At 40.1% G+C, this 17246-nt stretch overlaps 1 protein-coding gene across 3 annotated transcripts in view; it reads left to right on the top strand.

The window, feature by feature from the left end:
* Window positions 1-12060: 12060 nt before the first annotated feature.
* Window positions 12061-17246, top strand: part of MANBA (mannosidase beta) — a 51927-nt gene continuing 46741 nt past the window's right edge. For 2 of the 3 annotated variants that reach the window (XM_039702001.1, XM_039702000.1), the window contains exon 1: window positions 12062-12323. In XM_039702001.1, coding sequence (XP_039557935.1) covers window positions 12144-12323 — 180 coding nt within the window. In that variant the 5' untranslated portion in view covers window positions 12062-12143. Of the gene's footprint in view, window positions 12324-17246 lie in introns of all 3 variants that reach the window. The other variant, XM_039702002.1, reaches the window with a different exon arrangement.

The raw sequence follows: 17246 nt of genomic DNA, 5'->3' as shown, positions 1-17246 counted from the left end.
CTCTAGTCTTGTACTATCACTTTATTGTGCATCTGTGACTTCTCACTGGCACCACTTTTGCACTGCTTATAGTTATGTACATTCTGATTCCTTGTCCCCACATGGATGTGGAAAGCTAGATGTAAAATAAATGTTAAACCTTAATTTTTATAAAAATTTGCACATGTAGTTTGGACATGGTTTGTTCTGGTTCTAAACTATGAGAGTGAACTTGAAATGTTCAAGTTCACTTGGCTTGGAATTTAGAAATCTGGGCTCTCTTTAGCAGAACATGCTTCAATGATGACTTTCTGAAATCTGTTGGTGAAGTTGCAGTTCATGTCTGCTTTACTAACCAGCGTACATCATTTTGCTGGAAAATTGGAATACAGATGCCAGTAGCATTACAACTGAGGTAAAAGTTTATATTTTTAAGCTTAAAAATGTGCTTGTCTCAGGGGTTTTTTTATACTTACGTTAATTTGATGCTTTTTACTTTGTCCTGGGAGTCACAGCCACTGAAATCGCTTACGTGATCAACCAGGAAGATGTTTTGTGAGGTGTAAGGCAGCGGGTGTTTGAGAACACAAGGAGGTGTGCATTATGAAGTGTCAGGGGAGAAGAAAATAGTAAAAGATTACATGGAAGATGGTAGTGTTGTTTGTACCAGATTTTTTTGCATCTGTCATGTTCCCAAGGTAATAATTTTTTGCAATTCGCAAGTGTATACTTTGATGAAAGAACGAGGGTGGATTGGAGAAGTTTTAGATGTATGCTGAAGGTCCAAAGTGGGAAATGGGAGGTGTTTTGTCCTTGAAGCAGACTCAGTCCTGTCTGGTGCAGGCTTCATGTACAAAAGTTACATTTGGGCTTCCTCTTCAAGCAGGGGGGCAAGAGGAGGAGCTGGTAGACAGGAGCTAATACAGACATGGTGAAGAATTCTAAGACTTGCCAAAAAAAAAAGTTTAATTGGTGATTGCCTCCGTGAGTACCTACCAAAACCACAGGTAGTCTAAAAACTATATAGTGGATCTTGGTTCCTTTGAAAAAGGGAGGGTGGAAAATTTTCCATTTGAACTTAATGTAAAAAGTGAAGGGTTTGGAAATGTGAGTTTTCCTGTTCTACTGTGGTAGAATTTTTTTTTTTTGGTCACGATAAATGCTAGAATAGCTTTAGTGGGGTCAGCTTCATGCTAGAAAATTTGGATTGAAAAAAAATCTATTTCAAATACTTTTGAGAGCAAGTATAGGGAACAAAATGTCAAGCCAAGACATAAAACAGGGAAAGAAACTACAGTGTTCTTTCTGCAGTAATTTTTTTAAAGGTTGCTTGCTGTATTGAATTGGGGTTTGAATGTAACAATGCAATTGCAATCAGTTTTTTAAGTTTCACTTGGAAAAACCTTGAATGATTTTAAGCACAAAAAATCTTTTCAGGATGCAGGAAAAACTTGATCTGTAGCATTGGCTAGGGATTTTTGTGGTTTTTTTCTGTCTTCTGATGCACACAGCATCTGTATTTCTTACAAAATGAATATACACAAGTTTTTGCATGCTTGAGTAAAAACGTTCTACTCAGTTGCACTGTGCCATAGTTTTATATGAAGATAACAGATGCTAACTTTTTCTGAAAAACCTGGTTTTAAACAGACCACAGCAACAAGCTTTGGTTGCTGTGGAGGCATGAAACTAAAGTCTGCCAAGTGATTAAAAGACAACCAGTTAGTAGATTCAGATGTACAGTACTGGTCCTGTTAGATTGGATAGTTGTTTATGCAGAAGTTTGCATTAACCAGCAGATAACATGAGGGCTTAAATACAGCCAGAAATGTTCTAAGTCAGTCCATTGTATTATTTTTTGCTGCCCCCTCTTCAATTTTTCTCTCTAGTAATTTTATTTCAAACTCTTCGTTGTTTTAAAAAATAGTGTTTTAACAGGCATTATCATCTGAAGCAGATACCTTGGGTCCATCAAATGTGGCTGGTGATTCAGAAATCTTCAGTCTGCATATCCCTAGTAAAGCTTCCAGCATAGCTGGAATTAAACTGAAGATTTCTTACTGTGTTTATAGCTGACCCAAAAAACATTAAGGTAGTTGTTTTTCCCTGATTTGTTTGTAGTTTCATACATGAAAATGAGACTAAGACAAAACCCTCTTTAGTTAAATTAAACAAATTAGCACTAGAAGAATGGAATGAGATAATGCATGATCAGTAAAGGATCTTAAGGTATGAAGGTTCTTTTACTAGAACACAGACTATACTAATTCCTTCAAATGTGAAAAAAAAGGTACTGATTGGATTTATCTGCTTTCTAGTCTTTGGTTCTTGGTGTCATTGAATGGATGGTATTTTTCCCCAGCACCTTCAATATAAATATAAAGTAGGTATAAATTGAAGAATAGTTGGATTCAGATCATAATAGGCAATTGCATATTTTAAAAGGCAGGTTGAATTGTGGCTGAAATACTTCATGTATAAGGCTGAGGGCTTGTATTTTTGGCAACAGTACAGGACTAATGCAGAGAATGCATGGGAACACAGGAAAAAAACTGCATAAATACATTATATCAAGGGGAGGTACAGAAGGTGAAGGTAAAAGCTGCATTACTGTGAAGTGAAAATGAGCTGCTGTCAATTAATGCATTCTAGTACAAAAGCAGCTGGTTTGAAAATAATCTGGAATATGATAATTGATAAATTATAATTTTAAGTGTCCATTTTAGTCTAAGAATAGCAATTCAGAATAACCCTCAACTGAAAAACCAGAGTGCAGTCAGACAAGCTCTTGTAGGTGTGTGTAGTGTAGAACAGTTCCTAAACTGATGTTTGCGATGGTTTAGCTGGTGCCTGTAAATTGACTTCGCATTCTTGGTTAATGCAGCAATAAATTCTGCAGTAACTTTGGTCTGCAGTGCATTTAGCTCTCAGTCTTCTGCAGGGATAGTTCAAAATTGTCACTGTATTTTTCTGTACTCCATTGGTTGGTTTAATGTCAACCAGTTGTGGGGGAAGAGTTCAGTAGCTTCCAGATAAGCAGGAGTAAGGGCTGTAACTATTTCTAGAGCATCTGTGTGCCTTGGGTAGGTTAGAAGAGGTGACAGGCATAATCTTCACAGTGATAGGTGCCAGACATGAAACAGTGAGTTTGATAGGATAGCTCTGTGTAAAGTAATACTTGAAAATTTCTCTGGTAAACAGAGAAAAAAAGGTAAACATCCTTGTTTGCCCAAAATAGCTTTTGTTTGTTTGGGGTATTTTTGCCTATGCATTAGAAGTATTGGTGAGACTTCAGTGTCTTCTTGAACAGTGAAGGATTTTAATTCATAATGGGACAAAGCTTTATCAGGACGCACAGTTGAACAGAATATATTGGTTTTCAACAGCTTTTAATACTGATCTTTGATCTCTGGGGTTGTTCCTGTGCTCTGGAAGGGTAGGCTCCTCTCTTTAAACAGCTTCTGCTGAGATTGGTTCCCCCCTTCAGGAGCTTGAAGCAGAAATACTCAAGCTCTGAGTACTTAGGAGTCCTAGGTTTGGCAGATTAGGTAATTCTGGCTTTTGCCTAAACTTCATTGATCTTCATATGAACTGTGCATTGTCCCATCACAGACTTAACTTGCAGAGTAAGAACAGTTGCTTAGAAGATGGGGATACAAGGTTATCCTCATGGGAAGAACGCTAGCTCCAGCTGCTTTGGCAGACCAGGGTTGTGGAGACAGAATTTCAAAATGCCTTTAGTTTTATCAGGGATGGGAATTCTGACTCAGGTTTAGGCTCAGATGTGATCTCATGTTTCCTTAGAGGGAATACAAAAATTAAGCTGTCACCTGTGTTTTGAAGAGCTTCCTAGGAGGTGATGTTCTCTTAGCATTGGTAGACACTGAGTATGGTAGTTTCATGTATGCTGAGGAGAAGAGAAGCTGGGCTTGTTTGTAAGTCAAGCCTGTTTTGTTTTTTTCCCCTCTGGCCAGGTAAGCCTCAGCCCTTCTTATCTTACAGTCTTTGATGCAAGTCAAAAATTAAACTGTTCAGTCATGAGTCATGGGGTGGGGGGGGAAGTGTTGGTTCCATTTGTTTTGGTTTTGTTTTTTGGGGTTATTGGAGTTTCTCTAGAGAATGTTCTGGAACAGAACTTTCTACTAAATGTGCAGTTCTAATCCTTTTGAGATCTAAAGGAGGAACTGCAATTTGCAACCTTACATAGAGAGCTTAATGTGAGTCTATAATCCCTTCTTTCTGGCAAAGATCACTGTTCAGTGTGAAGCTGTTAATTCTCTGGGGAAGGATACTCTTGCTAAAACAAGCTTTGCAGATTACTTGTCATAGTGTTAATTCTGCTCTGACAGTGAATGCTGAAAATTAATTCACAGATACCTCAGTAATTTAAGGATCTATTTGATATCACCATTTTTAAAATTCTTTTTCCTGTTGAAAGGTTTGGAATGCTTTTGTTGGAGTAAAAGGTCCAGATCTCTTCATAAGGTTCTAGATTTTGCGTCTCTACTCAGAACAACATTGAGGAGAGGATCACTGTTAGTGACTGTAGAAGTTCTCAGGTAACAAACTTAGTGGAATATGGCAGTGATATTTTTCTAGAATGGATTAGTGCTGGCTGAAGAATTGAATTTAGTATTTGGGAGAGGTGGTGTTCAGTCTCTGTGAACAGCTAAAGTACTGCACCTCTCAAGCATGTCTGGTCTAAGCTCAGGAACAAGCTGCCAGAGCACAAGTGCAGATGATGAGTCTAACCAGCATTAAGAGGTAGAACTTCCTTGTGTAAACGAATCATGATCCCTGGTTTTATTGACTGGTTGTATTAACTGCTCTGTTTTTACAGTTTGAGTTGTATTTCATGAGGATGTCTCTTAAGTTCTTGTTTACAGTGTGATTTATGTTTCCTGAGAATCCGTTCAAAATTCACTGAAAGCGGCACTTTAAGGTATCATCCCACAATCACAAGCAATTGAATTAGAGAGGAGGTAGGTAGATGGCTTCTACTTAACTTAGCTCTTCTATGTGCTGCACTTCACACTCAGAATTACCATTTGGTGCAAAGGATGTGAATTTTCGTAGCCTTAATTATTTTTTTATAAACTGAGAAAGAAGTAAAAAAGCATTATTTTTTGGCTTAACTATAAATGATATGAGAAAAGCTTTGAAAAAATGCAAGTAACCCTGAATCATATTTTTGCACATAATATTCTTTCCAATACTGATAAGACTGATGTAGAAAAATGTTTCAGATTTTCAGAGTGGAAACATGAAAAGATGGGTTTATGGAGCAGCATCGAGCAGTTACCCTGAAATTTTTGGATGCAAAATGTAACTTGAAACAGCTTCCCCCCCGCCCCCTGCCATTTTTTTGTTTTATATGACTGGCATGGCATCTTAATATCTTAAACATGCATTATGCTGTGCTTTATGAGGTGTGGGAGGGGAGAAAAAGAGGAAGGTGAGAAGTTGCCCTTTGCTGTTCAACTGAAGTTGGTTCCCAGGGTAGGAGACCAGATCCAGAAATAGGTTATAGTTGACCAATCAGCCCTCCTACACTAAGAAACTTCCTTAGGTTTTTATGTTCTGTGAGTACAGGTAAAACAAAGGTCATGTATGTATTAAGATTAGGAGTCTAGAGTGCAGATATACAGAGTGAAGGGTGAAAGCTCAGTGTTGTAAGCCTCAGTGAGGTTCTAAAAAGAAGTTCCCATGAAGCATATGCTGACACACACATGATGAATAATTTAGGGTGTGGACAGAGGAGAGGGCAGCCAGCTGTACTTTGTGAGCCAGCTGCAGCAAACTGATAAGCTCTTCTCGGAGTCCTGCTAGGCGGAAGTAGCAGGAATAGTTGGTGGTTACAAGATTATGGGTCATTGCCGGGAAGCTGGAAGGATAAACAGTGGATCAGCATGCTTGGTAATGAGGGAACACAACAAAAGAGGTCTTGAAAAGCCTCCAAGTTCAAGCTACCACCAAGATGTTCACTAAACAATGAGTGACTTTCTTATGTCAGCGTTATGTCCACTGCTAACTGTGAGAGCATGAGGTAGCAGGGGAAACTTAGCTGTACCCTTCTGTCCTCCAAATAAATCTTCATGTGTCTGACCAAGTATGGAGGACTCCAAAGGTATTATTGTGGAAAAATTGTTACTTGTCCACTTGTAGGCATATTGAAGTACTTCATTAGACTGAATTTCCTAAAATATATTTTTGAAATAGTTTTAAGTATCTTTTTTGGTGTGATTGAAATTCCTCAGGGCATTTCCAGGCCTTTAAAACTCTATTTCTCAATATGACCACTGTTGATAGACTGTACTGAAAGTATGCTGAGAGAATCAACATAATAGAACCTTTACTGCCAGATAAGTACTCGAGATAATTTTGCATCTTGAACTTTCTAAGTGCTTAATAACATTCTGGAGTCATAATAGCTTCCTGTGATGAAGAAACCCTTTCCTCAGAAAGCCATACCTTTAGAAATGATTGTTTGCTAAATGCTGTTTATTTTGCTAATATGTAAAAAGTGCCAAAAGCTTAGGTGGCTGTTCACTCTTCAACGCACTAATTAAAACTTTAAATACCTTTAGAATATTGTGGCACCTCTGTGAAATGTTCTGTTCACATCAAAATGTATGCTGAGTGTTTAATACAAGGTTTAATTGAAGTTATATTGCATCTTTTGTCCTTTCATTAGATCTGTACTAGTTCAGACTAGCTGAAGATCTTTGCTCTTGCTGAAACAATCTGGGAGGAGATTGATTCCAGGCAGTGATGTCTTGTGGTTTTTAGAACCTCTCTATGGGCTGTTATTGCCTTTGTGCTTATCTATAGTCCTTGTGGTGAGAAGAGTTCTTCCATGGAACAGTGACATTTGTAGCAGCAATCAAAGGCATAGGGACTAATTTGAGCACCAGATTATTTGGATCCACTGGGCTGAGAATTTTGCTGTAAACAAAATGTGTGTGAGTAGTATTTTAGCATGGCCACTCCTTGAAGGGAACTCCTTCCCTCACCAAGGACTTAGCTGAAGAGACAAGGTTCTTTTCACATCCCTAAGGCTCTTTTTTAAATGTTTCTAGGCATAAAACGACTGCCTGCCTTCCCTTCTTCCAGTGAAAATATCAGAATGTTAAAATTCTGACTAGTACCAAAACAAGAGATCTAGTTATACAGTGTGAGAGGACACAAGGAAATGGATTGAAGGTGTGTCAGGGAAGTTCAGGTTACACATTAGGGAAAGGTTCTTTACTGAGAGGGTGGTTGGTCACTGGAACAGGCTCCCCTGGGAAATGGTCACAGCATCAAGCCTGACAGAGTTCAAAAACCATGTAGGTGTTACTCTTAGTCATATGGTTTAGTCCTCTAAGGAGAAGAGAGTTGGACTTTTGATGATCACTATGAGTCCTTTCCAATTTGAGATATTCTCTGATCCTTCCAGTACTCTTTGTATACTGCAGTAGTCCTTTCCTTTTTGTTGCCATGAGAATCAAGCACATAATGCTTTTTTTTAACAGATGGGTGTATATATAAAGTAGTATTTTTAGTGCTGTTTATGTATGAAGTCATTTGGAAAAAAAAATAGAGCCCATATTAAAGTATGCCTGTTTCATGAATGTGCAAGAGTCAGTTTCTGTAAATGTTACTCCTGAGACATTTGTACCAGTGCAGCAAGTGACAGGGCATGTAGCTTTCCGGACTGCATAAGGATGAAGCCCTCTTACGTACAAGGGTTTTCACTGGAATAATTCAGACAAGTGGATATTTTTGCCTGTGTAGCCATGCTCTTGGCTTATGTTGTTGTCTAAGTGGGGCTTGAGTTGATTCAGTGAGAACTTTGTTGATTAAGAATTCTGGAAATTCTTACAGGTGATGAAATAATCTTTCAAGAGGGAAGAAAAGGTGTCTCTCGAGTACCTACAGTTTTCAGTAAAGTTATTTTGAATATTCTCTGGTGCTTGCATTAGAGTCATTTTGGTAGAAATAAAGGGACAGAATTTGTCCTAGGGCTGAAGCCAGGAGCATTAGCCATACCAAAGGTCTGAGAAACAGAGGTCCTGACCTGCCCCAGTGGTTTGTTTGGAGTCACTTAAGTTAGAGAAAGAAATGAAGCTCCCAGCTCTTTCAGCAACTCCAAATCCATTTACATTTACTCATCCAATTTATCAGCTACAAACCTTTGTTGACATTCTTTTAATACTCACCTGCACAGAAAACATTCATTAAAACAACAGGCTGGATGTAGTGTGCTTCATATGTAGTGTGATCTATCTGGTATGTCCTGCTCTCAGCTGGTAAAGTGCCACGCACACGAGCTCAGTGAAGCCTCTCCAACTTGCATCACGGGGGAAAGTTTGCTCCCTACAGATCCCCACATGTTGAGGGATTTCACTTTAGGCATTCAGGAACAAGTTGTACATTGTACTGTGGTCACAGGTGACTGTCTAGTTTTAAGTTTCTAAGAAAGGCTAAGCAACCTGTTTCATAATGTCTGCATTTGTGGTACTTATTTTCTGTAAGTGCCAGAGAATCTGTATGTTTTAAGTAAGTTTTAATGAGAATTGAAGGGGAGCTTGGACAGTGCTGTACAAGACACTGATTTTATTGCTTATGAAACAAAGGTAAATGGCAATGATCAGTGTTACATAATTTTATAAACAGATTAGGATTGATTCAAGATTGTTCATAAAATAAAGAGAATGAAAGCTGTGGGAATTCCATCTTCTAAATAACATGACTTTAGAAATCTGGCCATGCTGGCTTTGAAGATCCTTAAGCTTTTTTGTGCCTGTGGAAGGTGGTGACCTGACACCTAAATCTTTGGTTTAAATGCATCTCAAAGCAAGATGTTATGTGGAGGTACAAATGCAGGCTTTTGCCCCAGCATGCCTGATGAAGTTGAAGGTTATACTGAAGGCATCACCTGTCTTTCTGCTTCTGAAATTTTAAAGTTATTATTACATATTTTTTGTTTTTCCCCTTCCATTACAGCATTTGCCTGGAGCCATAGCTTCCCTTCTACATACTTATTTTTAGTTACTCATGATTGTTGGTGTTGGGTAATTTTGTTTGCTAAGGAAATTGCCTTGCAGTGGTCTACAGACTTTGCCGTAATTATGAAAGAAAATCCAAGCCTACCATTTAGATTGTCACTTTGTATTTTGCTCATGATAACCTACTACAACATTCTCTTGTAGTGATGTATTTATAGTATCCTCATCTAAAAGCAATCTTAATTTATTTCTTCATTTTATTTTTAATGTCCTTTTGGATGGAGTTCAAGACAAGTACAGAATAATGTCCTTTAGAAATCCATAGTTGGAGAGCTCCCTGCATCATATTGTCTTTACTCCAGAGAGTAAGTGTTCTGCACAGGGGTTCTGTTCTGCAGATGCAGTCAGAAAACAGAGGTCTGGTGTTATGTTGAGGATCTGTGGGGCTTTCTTCTGGATATTCTGTGCTGCCTGAAGGTATTTGCCCTCATACAAACATGTATACAGTGACATTGCTGCATCTGTGGAAAGTTCCCTAAGGTAGATGATCCTTTAGTTGCTTTGCATCTTTGACAAATGGTCTGTGGTGGTGGTATCCTCAGCAGCACACAGTTACCCAAAGTGAGAGAGAGCATGCCCTGATACAGACTGCTGTGAGCACAGGTCCTGTTTGCCTTCAGAGGTGTTTACCTTCAGCAGAACAATGGTTACAGGGTGGACAGGTGGTGGCAGTAATATCTTGAAGTACTGCATCCAAATCTGAGAACCTTTTTGTTTAAAACCTTTACATAAGTTCAATGAACATGAATTTGAAAGAGAAAATAGCAGCAGCCTGTTGTAATGATAGAGATTGCATAGCATTTGGAAACAAAGGACTTATGGATTAACATGGCAGAATTTGGGCAGCTACAGTAGAACTGCTCTGAATTATTCTTGTAGAGCCAAAGGCATGGTTTTGCCTTCTGCTTTTTGTCTTAGTTGATAAAGAATATCTGCTTGCAGTATCGTAAAATAAGAATTGTAATAACCTCCTAAATTTGTGGTATTTCAGAAAGAGGGTTAATGTAGTACACAGTAAAAGAACTTGGTTTATCTTGTTTTATGTCTTAAGATTTAAAAATATTAAACCACAGCCTTTAAAATTCATATCTTGAAACAGCAAAAATGTCATTTGTTTAAAAATACCCTCAAACAAACAAAAAACAAACCCTAAAACTGGGACATGAAAATGAGACATGATTTAACTTAATTATAAACCTTGAACAAGGAAACAGCATGTTCTCAGAATACTTAATTACAGCATTGTTTTTAGGTTGAGGTTTTTTGGTGTGTGTGTTGCTCCAATCAGTCTTAAGCAGAAAGAATAAAAGGCAAAGCATGGAAGTACAGTAAACATCTTGAAATGCAGTTTCCTTCTGACTGGGAACCTATCACGTGACTTTCTGGAAAAGAGTTACTAAAAAAAAAAAAAAGGCAGTTTCTTTTTTGACAACTGTAAATCTGCTTCTTGAGAAATAATATCCTGTAAGATCTCTCAAGCAGCACTATAAGGTTTAAATGGTTTTATTGTTGTATCAGTGAATTTAAGGAAAGAACACTGAAATGTTTGATTGCCCTGAAAACATTACTGATTGACAGATGAGGACAGAAACAGAGTAAGGCTTTATACTATTAATGTATAATTATTTTATAGTCTGGACTCTTAAAGCTAAGAAGATGCTAATTTTGACTGAATTCTACAGCATGCAAAGCCAGTTGGGGTAACTCAATCTAGGATGATGGCCTTTTTTGGCAATCTCACTAAAAGACCGCTGGGAATTGAACTGAAATGGGACCAGCATTTCAGTTAGTCAGTGTATTGAATGTGGTTTACTCTGTCTTAAAATTACATGTATGGTAACTGTTCTATCAGCTAAGTTTCTGCATGGCCTTCTGCTGCCCTAAAGTGTGGGGTCCCAGCTATCCCTTTTTGAAGTTGGTGGCAGAAATTTTTTAAGATAAAAAAGGATCAGCTACCATCTTTCTCTTTGAGTCAGTATTTTTCAGAACTGCACTCCCTCTTGTGCTCTCACAGGTGAAAAAATTACCTGTGCCTGGATTGTGTACTTTTTATTAAGGTGAATGGAAGGACTGACATTTTTATATTGCATTGAAACAAACGGTTGTCAGCTTGAAAGGATTTGCATCAAAAATATATAGGCATGTTGACCATGTTCAGTCATGCCTTAAAGACAAATTTTAGGGTGGATTCCTACAGTATGCTGAAATAGGTGTGTGAGAGCCAGGAGCTTAAACAAGACCCTGGTGTTTCTGTTCTTGTCAGTCTGGTGTGAAACATTCCCAGTTCATGGAGGTGAGCTAGAACCCCCTTGCACCACCGGTGCACTGGGAGCAGAGCATGAAGTACCGTGGGTGTTACACCTGAAGAGGAACTAAGGCCTTCCATGGTGCAATTTAAAAACTTGTTGCTTTAATTCCTGCCTTTGGGCTGTGAATGAAGGGAACAACCTAGCAAGGGCACACAGGAAAGCTGCAGTGTGATTTGAAAACCATACTTCTTGTATGTTCTTTCCTAGGAGCTATGCTTCTGTCCTTTTGCAGAGGAATTTACTCTATTTTTATACACAAAATCCACATCCCTGCTTTATGAGGAAACCACAGTACTTTGAGATGTCCATGACGTTTGGTACAGTTTTATATGCCTCTGTAATTTTATGGAAAAAAGAATGTGGAAGTCTGAGGCCATATAAAAGCCTCACGACTCGAGGGAGCCAATACTGAGAACCCACTGTGGTGTCGTCACAGCTTTCCCTCATCCCCTCCCGCCTCCCTGCCGTTTTCTAGAGCTCCGAGTGCATTTGCTGCATCTGCGAGACTCGTAACCGTATTAGAGCCCCTCTCATCGCTGTTCCCCCGTGTCTCTTGGAGGAACAAACAAAACCGACCCGCCCCTGTGCCGGGGCAGGGCTGAGGGCCGGCAGCGGCGGGGCTGAGCGCGGCCCGGCCGTTGTCCCTCGCGCTCCGCGGCCGCGCTCAGCCCGGGCAGCGCCGCCCCGGCCGCCCGCAGGCCCCGCGCGCAGCGCCGCCCTCAGCAGCGCCGGCGTCCTCCCTCCTCTTCCCCCTTTCCTTGCTTGGAAGCACCGCCCCAGCTCGCTGCTTCGGGCGGCTGTCGCCATGGGTCCCGCCGCGGTGCTGCCGGTGCTGCTGTTGCCGCTGGCGGTGGCCGCGGGCGGCCCGGAGGTGCGCAGCCTGCGCGGGAGCTGGCGGCTCCGCAGCGGGAACGGCTCGGTGTCGCTCCGAGCGGAGGTGCCGGGCTGCGTTCACACCGCGCTGCTCTGCCGGGGCCTCATCCAGGTACGGTACGCCGAGAGCCGGGCCCTGGAGCAGCCCTTCCCGCCGTGGGCAGCCCCGGCCGGAGGGGAGAACACAGCCCTCCAAAACACAGCCCCGTCCCGCAGCCGCCCCGCCACTGCAGGCGTGGGTGGCATCGCCGGGGCAGCGGCCAGGCTTCCTCTGGTGGCTGCCGTGTCCTCAGTCCCGCAAAAGGCAGAGGGTACAAATGGAAGTTTTGCAGTATGTGAGATTGTGGTTTTGACACGCAGCCAAGGTGCTGACACCAGATACCTGCAATACCCTCACAGTGTGTAAGTCATGCCTACCTATAGTGGTACCTCAAAACAATGGAAAGTTAAACACACGCTCCTAAAGTTTGACTCGTTGATGCAATATGTTTAGGGAATTCAGCCCATTAAAAAGCCCTTTTAAAACTTGCAGGGACTGTAAGGACGGTGGAGGTCATATACATCCACTCTGCCTAAGGAAAATATAGTGTGAAACAGAAGAAGTTTAAATTTAAAGAACTAACTTCTGTCTTAACACTCTGAAGAAACTTTTTTTGCTTCTGTTTACACTTGTCTCTATTAGATTTTTAAAGTTACAGAAACACAGCAACCACTTTGTTGGAAAAATTTTCAAAACTGCTGTTGCAGATGGGTAGCAAAGTAATCTGATACTTGCATAAGGTGCCTGTGACTCAGACCTGACATGAAACGTGGCACTAACTGGATCATTGTTGAAATAAGATGCCTTTTTAAAAGGAAACAAGGAAAAGGTTCTTGTGTACCTGGAACAAAGAAAGAAATTAAAACTCAGTGAAGTTAACAAAGTCACCTATAAAGATGATAAAGAGAGTTCTGTGCTGGAAAATGTACTGTTGTATGGTGGGAGTATATCATATTACCCCTCCTTTATTGTGGGCCCAGTGGTGCTGTTCTTGTGCATCATTTATTTTAAAAAACATGCTGAATGTATGCATTTTGTATTTTTTATTTCTTGGGTTTTATCCTTCAGCCTGTTATACTGTGATTAAAATTAGAGAAATAAAAGGAGAAAGTGACACCATTTGGGCAGGATAATTTTAGCATTTTCTATGTTGGCACAGGTTGGGAATCCCAGCACTAATAATAGATTCCAAAGAGTGTCACTGCCAGATACAGAGCATCAACATTGGAAAAAGAACTGTGCTATAAGGAGATAGGCAGAGCTATGATGATCTGTTGTTTTAACATCTGTGTGCTAAGTGATGTGACATCTTGGACATCGAGAATTAAGGTTTCAGAAGGGCTCTTCTACAGTTGTCAAATGTGCAGGGGGCAGGGAGTCTTTATGTGGAGGATCAGTGAAGGGAACTGTGCTGGTTTCTCTGATGCAAAAGTGCACGAGGTGAACTGAAGGTCTGGGATGTTTGGTTGTGCTGGGAGGTGTTGCTGCAAGAAGTGTGAATAATCATCAGGAGAAACTGTGACCAATGCACTGACTCAGGCACACAAGACAGTGATGTAATGAAAGACTCGCATTTAACTACTCACACTAAGTACACTGACGGAGTGAGAAGATGTGATTGCTAATTTAAATGCATTGCTGCAAACCGACTTGTAATTTAGCAGTATATTTGGAAATGAGGATCATGAACTCTCATGTGCCTGGGCAGAATCCCAAGCCTGCACAGAGGCTTGAGAGCTTAGTCAGCCAGCTGGGCAGCAGTGGGTGCTTGGCTAATTAAATCGATGATGGTTGGTTGTGGTCACTTAGAACATGTTTACTTGAATACAAGTAAGAACTTGCTCCGAACACGTGCTGGTACAGCTGGTGAAGTGGAAGCTGTTGCCAAGTTGGTGATGTTGCTGTTGAAGTGCTGAGTTAGCCAGAATGCTTCACTAGTGTGGTTGCTTGATCTCTGGACTGGACCCAGCTGGTGTCTGGCTCATTCCAAGCCTAGAATGAGGTAACCTGTTTCTATGTATAGGTGTGTGCAGGTAACTCAAGTCAGTGTAAACACATTCTTACTCAATTTAGCAAAGCTCAGTTTACAGAAAGAGGCATTCAGACAAATTTGCACTTGGATAACTAAATTGTTTCAAAATTACATCTTTGTTTAAAAGATAGAATGCAGACCGTACCAAAACAGCGAAGCAGCCTTAGCAGACTTGAAATCTATTGCAGATGGTGGTAAATGCTTTGCATTCTGCAAAGCAGCAAGCCTTGGTTGTTTGGAGGGAGTCAGTGACATCATTCATTATTGCAGTGTGAGGCTTCATGCTCCAGAGGGGGGCTCAGCTGTTTGTCCTGAGGTTTCTTCCCTGCAGTGAATGTGACCAAAGGTTTTCAAGTGCAGCTGCCTAAAATCGTGTTCCTATATTCTTATTTGTACAAAAGCATGCACACTGCCCTAATTGTAGAGGCATAGAGCTGTTTGCTCCATTTTTCAGACTTCATTATCTCTGGAAATCAGCCCTTTTTGGTGTTGTGTCAGGTATAGAAGTAGATTTATTATGGATGCCTAAATACAAGTTTTGGTCTTAAGTATTTTTTTCATTTGCTCCTTTTATGCTTTGCAACGGAACATAGGATCTTTATTCATCTTACAGAAGATGTCACTAGATCAGTAACCCAGCTTGTAATCAAAAGTGGAGATTGGTCTGAAAAGCTGTACCAGGAAATAGGAGAACAAAGCTAGTGAGAACAAAATCATTCTGGACCCCTATGTTCAGCGACCTGGTGAAATCTACATGCTGTTTTTCTGTGTAATTTGCAAGTGACAAATCTCACTCCATGCTTTGCTTTTGTATCCATGAGATTCTCAGTGGGTTAGCACCCAGAAAAGAAATTTAAAGCAGAGTCTGGAAGGGCCTACTCCAGCAATGTAACTTAATGGGCATCTCACAGTGAGGGGAAGGAGGGCAGCAGGGGGAAGCTGATGAATATTAAGCCTTCAGACCATGGCTTAGTTTGCAAGACTAGGCTGCAAGCAATTCATTTATCATTGTGTGGATCATTTCAAATTTAGGTCGACACACAAACTGTTTTTGCACAGGGATGCTCTAGCTGATTGCGTGTCGTTAGCCTTACTTTAATCTGCTGTGCAAGCCATACAGTTGAATTGAAAAACATCTCTCTGATGCTGAGGGTTCATTACTCATCTCTCTGGATCCTCTTAGCATTTGTTCTAGAGATATCTTTATTCTGGCTCATAAAATATACATTGGAGGAACATGTTTGGCTGCACCAAATGCATGTGTCTCAAAAAATGCTCTTGGGGAAGACTCTTGAGTTTCCTACCAAGGTGTTGTTTTCTTTCGTGTTCAATCAATATAATTCAAATGCTGGATTAACTATGATAAAAGCTCTAGGGCCAGGAGATTGCATCAGAGTATGTGTTTGGCATGATTGTTTCAATAACATTTCATTAAGACACTGTAGCTGTTACTACTATTTACATGTAAAATTAAAAAAAACACATGAGAAGTGCACATAGAGAAAGATAATAGTCACATAAAGTTAGAGCGAAGCTTGGTTTTGAATGCAGACATTTTACAAACTTGCAGTGAATCTTTTACTAACCCTACAGCTGTGGGAAAAGATTTGCCAAAACCATTTTGACTGAAAGTTTTGCTTTTGACCACTGTCAGTGTAGTATTTTCTTTCAGGCACTGTTCTGGTAAGCCATGTGTACCCCCATGTAACTTGCTTATTAAGTCTGTGTGCTGGAAATAGGCATCCTCTACCACATACTGTCCAGGTTCTGCACGATGCCATTTATTGCTGGCAGGTGACTCCTGTAAATTTCCAGTTCTGAGGAATATGGCTGTTGTAGTTGGATTTTCTCATACGACAGCCATTTGCATTTATACATAAGGCTGTTCTGTCTTCTCAGTTGTCACTTAGACCTGTATGGAGTACTATGAGAGGTATGCAAGTGTGATGCTGATACAGGGTCTGGGTAATTCTGCATGTTCTGGCCTGTTAGACAAGGGCATGCACTTGGCAGAGAAGCTAACAGTGCTCTTGGTCATACTTGGATATCAAAATTTATTAGAAGAGACAGAAGTTTATGCACTGATAGCTGATAGCTCTACATTTCTGGAAAGTGGTGTGGTTTTCTGTAGCTTGTTCTGTATTTGTATAAAATACGCTGTTGTTTATTTTCTGACACTTCATCACAACTTAGATTTTTTTGGAACAAGCCAAGTAACAATTCCATTTGATATCCTATGGTTCTGTTCAGGTTAGGTGGCATTCATTGTTGGAACAGTTGATGATTATATTATTTTCCACTGACATACAGGTGCTCTGCTGAACTGTGAGAACACATGCAAACATTCAAAACCCTTAGTAAAACTTAGCATAAATATTAAAGGACACTTTATTTTTTCTTTCAAAAGCTTGTGGTGTTAAAAGAGGTAAAATTTATAGTGGTCTGTTAAATACATCCAAGTATTCAAATAATATTAAGCAGTGGGTATTACTATGTTAACTCTTTAGTCATATTTGGCCTAGTGTTCTGCTGTGACACATCCTGAACATTGACAGTGACATTCAGTTTACTGCTTTCTGAGAGCAGCTACTGAAATTTAGGTACTTTAGGAGGAACTGCCAAAACTAATGCTCCAAGGATATGATCCATTCATCACTGCTGTTAATTTAGCCTGACTTCAAGCTGTGAAGATTATGTAAATGTCCTGACTGCTATCGCTTGTGATGTCAAGGAGCACATGGGTATAGATAAGTATATATCAACTACTTAGCTTTCATCTGAAGTTACCCAAAGCAGAATCATTAAACTTTCAGTAAATCATGAAACATGACTTGCAAATTTTGTTTTGGTGATGTGTTACACCATCAGAATTTTCTTACGGTGTACATGATAAAATATCAGCAGAGTTAATTTATGAGAGAAGAGCATGTAAGGTGACTTTGAATTATAGCATAACAAAAGCA

Source organism: Passer montanus, unplaced genomic scaffold, assembly GCF_014805655.1.
Source record: "Passer montanus isolate IOZ18808 unplaced genomic scaffold, ASM1480565v1 scaffold151, whole genome shotgun sequence".
Classification (NCBI taxonomy): Eukaryota; Metazoa; Chordata; class Aves; order Passeriformes; family Passeridae; genus Passer; species Passer montanus.
This window is presented reverse-complemented; position numbering and strand designations above follow the sequence as displayed.